At 42.5% G+C, this 7,183-nt stretch overlaps 1 protein-coding gene across 1 annotated transcript in view; it reads right to left on the bottom strand.

Annotated features, from left to right (window-relative positions):
- Positions 1 to 7,183, bottom strand: part of LOC106526716 (sterol regulatory element-binding protein cleavage-activating protein) — a gene marked incomplete at its 3' end in the record, with an annotated part of 35,709 nt that overhangs the window by 4,240 nt on the left and 24,286 nt on the right. The window contains 3 exon segments of the mRNA XM_014021392.1: positions 282 to 394; positions 6,005 to 6,131; positions 6,835 to 7,007. Coding sequence (XP_013876846.1) covers positions 282 to 394; positions 6,005 to 6,131; positions 6,835 to 7,007 — 413 coding nt within the window.

Below are 7,183 nucleotides of genomic sequence, written 5' to 3'. Positions count from 1 at the left end.
CCCTTTATCCTTTATATTTTCTATATTTCTTATATTTTATACTTACTGCACATTATACCGAAGAAAAATTCCTGGTCTGTGAATCCTGTTCATTGACAATGGCAATAAAACTGATTCTGATTTCTGAATATACTGTATGGAGTTAGTTCCTGAGCTAACATTATTAGCTCCTTTATTTTACAGTTGAAGAAACTGTTTATCACAGACTGTCTAATGTTACAACTAGCAGCTGGGGTTCTCCTTAACGACAATTAAATTAAGGGAAAAAAAGAACATCCTACCCTGAGCAATACGAAGTTTGACCTCAAGGTCAACAGGAGTGGAAACGACAGACTTGGTGAGGACTAACACGTTTTCCAGACCGATCACCACCACCAGGTAAGGAAAGATCTCACTGCAAGGAGAAAATAAGAAAACAACAAGAATAAACTTAGAACAAAACTTTTGTTTGACGATTTAAAAATACATTTCAATGAGTTCATATGGTGCAGTTCACTCTCCTACTTCAATTACTAAACTCTTATGACTATGTCCACTTAGGTCAGGGGTCTGCAACCTTCATGATCAAAAGAGCCATTTGTGCTTCTTGTCTCACTAATAAAATGTGTCCGGAGCCACAAAACAAGCTATGACTGTGATTATCAACTGGTAGTCCGTGGGCCTTTTTGAGGTCCTTTCGGGAACCTTAACGGTCAGTGAAGGTGACATTATAAAACCGAAAATATATTATTATTATTATTATTATACACATCAGGACAAATAAAAAGAACAGATTTGTGTAAACAAGAAAAATATTGTATATAGTTTATACCAAATTTCATAAAAACTAGTACAACTGAATTATTCAGGCATATTTTTTGTATCTTATTATTATGTAGACTTCAAATTCTTTAAAGGCAATTCTGATGGATTTGAGAGAAATATCATAGAAAGAAGTTTGATTATTTAAGTAAACAACAGGCTAGCATGAGCTAACATGTTTTACTTTTTGTATCAGTATTGATCACATATTTACATACAACTTTGTTTCTGTTGTGGGTATACAAACACCCCAAAAATTTTTATGTTTGGTCATATTTTCAAAGAGTCACTGCAGAGGGACCAAAGAGCCACATGTGGCCCTAGAGCCGCAGGTTGCAGACCCCTGACTTGGGTAAATATCATGACCAGCTCATCAACATAAACCAAAATAACTCAGATGTTAATCAAGTTATAATAAGATTTGGAAGTCAAAGTTTCTGTTGTCACAGGACAAAGGTACACAAATGACTTAATAAAATAAATTAATGTCTTTATCTAATTAGACGCCTGAAAAAAGCAACTTAACTACTTTAAAACTATTTGTTAGACACCATTAGACAGATGTCTGCTGGGAGTTTCCTGCCCTAACAAAGTGTGAGCAGAGATTAGTTGGAGAGGCAGATAAGCTTCAGAGGTAAGTGTATAACTGGGTCACAGAGGAGTCAGCAGCTCTACATATTACATCACACACACACACACACACACACACACACACACACACACACACACACACCCACACACACACCTTTCATGTCAATTTGACCCAGCTGTCAAAATGAAGGGTAAAAAGGGTCAAAAGTGTCCTGTACTAATTGTTTCTTTGAACTGTGAGACATATTTCACCTCACACACACACACACACACACACACACACACACTTCTGCTGCCATCAACTGAGCAAACTAAACTCTGGGGCGAGTCCTGACCAAGCAGAACGTGTAGATTGTTCCAACAACCAGGGTGATGTTTTGTTTAGACAGGTTTTAACTAAAAAAAAAAACAGCTAATGCCACTTTTCCATGGTGAAGTGTCCCGACGATCGGTGTAGGTACGGGTCGGTACGGGTCGGACCGGTTGGTTTTCCACTGATGTTCCAGTCCGGCTCCAATGGGTGTGTTTTGGGCGGTTGGTGGAGGTGGTTTTTAGGTGTTTTGAAAAAGGTTAATGGGCAAAATGAGAGATGGAAACACATTTGATGAATAACTTTTGAAATTTTACAAATTTGCAAAAATTTAGCCAATCAGTGACGAACAGTGTTCTGACGTCGCATTTTGGTGACAGCTGGGGCCGGTTGGAACCACAATGAAGTAGGTACTAGAAAAAGTGCCGGTTCCATGGATCTGTCCTAATGGAAATGGCTTGGAACCGTACCGAACTGTACCGACAATACACTAAGTGGCACTAGTGGAAAAGGGGCAATAATATGACTTTCATGGAAAAAGGTGGGTGAAGTGGTGCAAGACAAAAATAATCATAAATCCTAAAACAATAAATAAACGAGGATTATTATTTATGGCTTCAGCCGCTCATTAAGAGGTCTTCTGGTATTCTATATTTTATTTAGGCTGACCTTGGTTTGTGTTTGTGTAAACGCACACAGCCCGAGCACAGCCCACGGCAGACCTGCACACATCTTACTCAGTGGTTGGACAACAAGGTGTCATTGTCACGCCATGTCTGCTCTCTACGGAGCCTCAAACGATTGGTTGTCCCAGGAATGTCAATAAATCCCCTCCTATAGCAGCCGTCCAACCCACTTCCACACCCAGTTATTCTTTTTCTGTCAACACGCTGACCTTTTGTGCTCCTCTTGGAAACATTAACTCAGATCAATGTAAAAACCAACACAGAGGAAGAGGGAAGTCAGTAATTTGGAGAATGTGTTCACACAGGTGAGTTAGTGGTACCGGTTTGGTGTTTCTGTGAATAAACTCAAAAACAATAAACCAGACCAGACTTCTGGGTAGTAAGCTAGCTGTTGCTTAATATTGATTTAAAAACATCTGAATGTCAATAAAGAGTTTGTAAACCATATAAACAGCAGCAGATTTTGTTCCAAAGCTAACACAGAAGCAAAACAGAGTTTTTAACTTGTTAACTTAAAAAAACTAAGCAAAGCTGTAAGTAAAGTTAACTTTTATATGTCATATGTTATATCATTACAGTTGAACCAAATAATTTAGCTTCATATGAGGGTCTGGACTCTCGGCTATTGAGAGGTGATTTCTTCCTGGAGGCGTGGCCTCTGTTGAAGTTAAAAATGATTGGATCTGATTTTACCCAATCGCTAATGTTTGGCTGTGTGTGACGTATATAGTGCGCCAGTCCGACCGCGAAGGAAACTAAGCTAAGAAGCTAGGAAATTGCGTGCGCTGTAAACCATCCCCTGCTGAGAGGAGACAAGTAACGAGCTGAACGAGATGGCTGTAAATGACGCTGCAGGCTTTTTTTTAAATTTGGAAACCTTCACTTCCTCTGCTGCCATTGCTAAACTACAGGCAGCTCAGAAAATCAACGTCATCAATCACAGCTCCTCCTTCTGCTCGCTGATTGGCCCGGTTGAAATTCTATCGGAGAAATTCAAGTCAGTGGGAGAAATCCCAGATGGAGCAGAGAAGGGAGATTATAATCCAGCCTAATTGTGTAGGAAGGCAAGGGCCGGGCTACCAAATGACAGATCTAAATGAATAAGAGTATCAAACTAATGTGAATTAAGAAATAAAAACTAAATGAAATGAATTACATAAAAATCCAAAAAACTGATTATTTCAGACAAAAACAAAAACTATTTAATTAGATTTCTTCAGTGGTGGGCACAGCTGCTTCTTCAGTTCCCCTCTCTATTCCCCTGACTCCGACGTCTCATTAATGGTTTCAGATTCACTGTCAATAACTAAACTTCAACACAAATCACACAGATCACAGATAAAAGCTTTCAAGTCTCTTTTAGAGGTAAAATTTGAGACAATTGTTTTAGTAAAACCAGGAGGCGGAGCTACAACCTGGCTGCTGACTTCAAGCAGAAATTTCAGAGCGGAGCGAGGGAAAAAAAAGGCAGTTAAAAATTATAGCCTTTGAAATTGTATTCCTGCTAATTTAGTTCTTATACGTATTTAAACACTATTAACATTAAAAATGAATGAATGAATGATTTGTAAGTTCAACTTTTATTTTGCAACAAATTCAGGAAGAGCTCTCTGTGACTGAACGATGCTGGGAAAATGTCTAAAAAAACTATTCAAACTTTTTTACCATAGTTTTGAGTGTGTACTTTGGGTTTTCTTGACAAATTCTTGTTCAGTTTCTGTTTAAAATTGAAGTTAATGTCCTAGATTTTGCCAGTAAACTGAAACAATGAGTCTGAGGTTCTAGTTGGAATATTAGAGGACAATCTGAACATAGAAACAGATATCCTTGGTTTGGGGATGTTATTGAGAGACTCTTGGCGACTGCTTCATTTGGTTCTAGAATGTCGCAGCTGCATGTCCGTCCGTCTGTTTTCCTCCTCTTATCTGGGGTCAGGTCGCAGGGGCAGCAGCCTAAGCAGAGAGACCCAGACTTCCCTCTCTCCAGCCACTTGGGCCAGCTCGTCCGGGGGAAAGGCGTTCCCAGGCCAGCCAAGGAACATAGTCCCTCCAGCGTGTCCTGGGTCTACCTCTGGGCCTCTTCCCAGTGGGACGTGCCCAAAACACCTCACCAGGGAGGCGTCCAGGAGGCATCCTAACCAGATGAACCACCTCAGCTGGCTCGTCTCGACATGGAGGAGCAGCGGCTCTACTCTGAGTCCCTCCTGAATGACTGGGCTTCTCACCCTATCTCTAAGGGAGAGCCCAGACACCCTGCAGAGGAAACTCATTTCAGCCGTTTGTATCCGTGATCTTGTTCTCTCGGTCACTACCCAAAGCTCGTGACCATAGATGAGGGTAGGAACGTAGACCGACCGGTAAACCGAGAGCTTTTCCTTCTGGCTCAGCTCCCGCTTCACCACGACAGACTGGTACAGCGCCTGCATCACTGCAGATGCAGCACCAATCCGCCTGTCGATCTCCTGCTCCATTCTTCCCTCATTCACGAACAAGACCCTGAGATACTTAAACTCCTCCACTTGGGGCAGGACCTCCTCCCCAACACGGTTTCCAGCTCAAGACCATGGTCTCAAACTTGGAGGCACTGATCATCATCAAGGCCGCTTCACACTCGGCTCACTGGATCTCTTCCTTTTATTTCCCTGCATCAGCACAAGCAGCCCCGTGCTGGAAATCAGCCGTTTCACCCGCCGGAGCTCGCCCGACGACTTTTGATCGCTTATATCTCCATGTGGGAATGTCCCAGGAACTTGTAGCGGAGATTCAGAGCTTTAAAATGAGCCATCTCCCGCCTGGATCCGACACTCAGAGTCAGCGCTAGAGGCTCTGGAGTAAATTGAGTACTATATCGCCCGCCAAAGCGCCTTTTTCGTCCGGTCGTTTGTTAATAGCTCCGCGGGGGGACGTCCCAGAAACTTGCAACCACTCCAGTTTGTAGAAGAGGACCGTAGCTTTCCAAAGTCATCTCATTTTCCCAGATCCGATGCTCAGAGCCCGCGGGAGAAGCAAACGAAGGTTGAAATTTCCTCCCAAAAATGAGCGTAAAACGCACTAAGTCGTGGGTAATTTGCTTATAGCTCTCCATTCAAATATCAGCTTGTAGGGCATAACCAGAGCTTTAAAACCTGACCATCTACGCCGAGTTCCGATGCTCCTAGCCCGGGAGGGGGGCTAAAATCACCCTGGCAGGAGGTCAGACGGTGCGTATTTTGGAGGTTTTTTGCTTATTGCTCCACGGGGGAACGTGGCAGGGACTTCATTCAACTTTCACCTTGTAGGGCAGAACCAGAGCTTTCAAACGAGACCAGCCACTATGGGATGCAATGCTCAAAGCCGGCGCTAGAGGCTCCGCAGCAAGGTTGCGCTGCGCGAGCACCTGGGAATCAGCTGGCGGGCGACTCGTCACCCGCGAGCAACTGGTTGGGCACCCCTGTTTTAGCAATAAATAAGTTTCTTAATAATTTTTAAATTTAATGCAAATACTAAACCACTCAGCAAAGTATTAGTTTCGCTATTAGCAGATTAGCATCTGGGCAGAACTGTGTCCATCACTGGATTTGTTGACAGCCTGGTTTAGTCTTTCTTAAAATGTATGGTGAAAATGTGGCGACTCGTACCCTCCGTTGAGTGTTGGTGTGAGTCCAAACAGCGTACACAGACCCACAGACATGAGCAGAGAGCTCAGGACTGTAACCACAGCAGCCAGAGCCAGGCCCCACTTGGATTTCACCATGTCAATCTTACCTGCAAAGAAGCAAGTGGAGATGTGTTATCTAAACGTTTTTACACATATCTTCACTACAAAGTGCCAAATGTGAGTCTTAATTTAAGCAATTTGCATTTTTAAAATGTTAAAACTTTTAATATATATATTTTTTTGCAAAAACAAATAACTGCATAAAGTGCTTTTTTTAAATTAATATTATAAACAAAATAGTTTTTTTTTTGTAAACATAAAGCAAAAAAGAGTTGCTCAAAGATGAGGGTAGTGGTGCAAAGTAAACACAGGACTGGATACTTACACAAAAAGACTTCAGTTGGTCTAAACAAATGTGCAGAAATTTAATAACATTTCAAATATAATATAAAAGAAAAAAACGGAGTCTACTAATCGGCACGTAAGTGAATATTCATTGTGAGTACTTTGTTTGTACTTTGAGTCTGTGTTTGTTCTCTAAAGCAAATGTTTGTGCTGGCAGCTGCTGAGGGTTTGCTGGCTGCCTTCTTACACAGGTGTGCAATGTTCCAGAGTGAGGATAATCCCCGCGCCAGACAAGAACAACCTTGGCACAAAAACACACGTGCACACACACACACACACACAAAGGAACAGCGGGCAGCGGTCCGAACGTGGAGCTTCACAAAAATAAAACTGTGCCGGACCGCGGAGGAACAAAAAGACATGTTAACCTGGAAGAAAGTCTGCTGAGAACGGAGCTGAACTCACGTGTGGAGAAGTAGATGTAGGCGAACAGGATGATGTAAGTGGTGACGAGGGGAATGAGTTCAGCGATGCCGATCTCCTCCTTGAAGTGGACGTGAACCATGTGGTCATCTCTCAGGCTGCAGTTGTTTGAGGGGTGGAGCTGCTTCAGGCGGGTCCGCAAGCTGCTAAGAAAACTGGTCACACACAAAACGCCATCAGATTCAACCGACAAACTGTTTATATAACAACCACAATTACTAGACACACTCAGCAGTTTCTGAAATACTCAGACCAGCCCTTCTGGCACCAACAACCATGCCACGTTCAAAGGCACTCAAATCACCTTTCTTCCCCATACTGATGCTCGGTT

This window comes from Austrofundulus limnaeus, unplaced genomic scaffold (genome assembly GCF_001266775.1).
Source record: "Austrofundulus limnaeus strain Quisiro unplaced genomic scaffold, Austrofundulus_limnaeus-1.0 Scaffold290, whole genome shotgun sequence".
Classification (NCBI taxonomy): Eukaryota; Metazoa; Chordata; class Actinopteri; order Cyprinodontiformes; family Rivulidae; genus Austrofundulus; species Austrofundulus limnaeus.
This window is presented reverse-complemented; position numbering and strand designations above follow the sequence as displayed.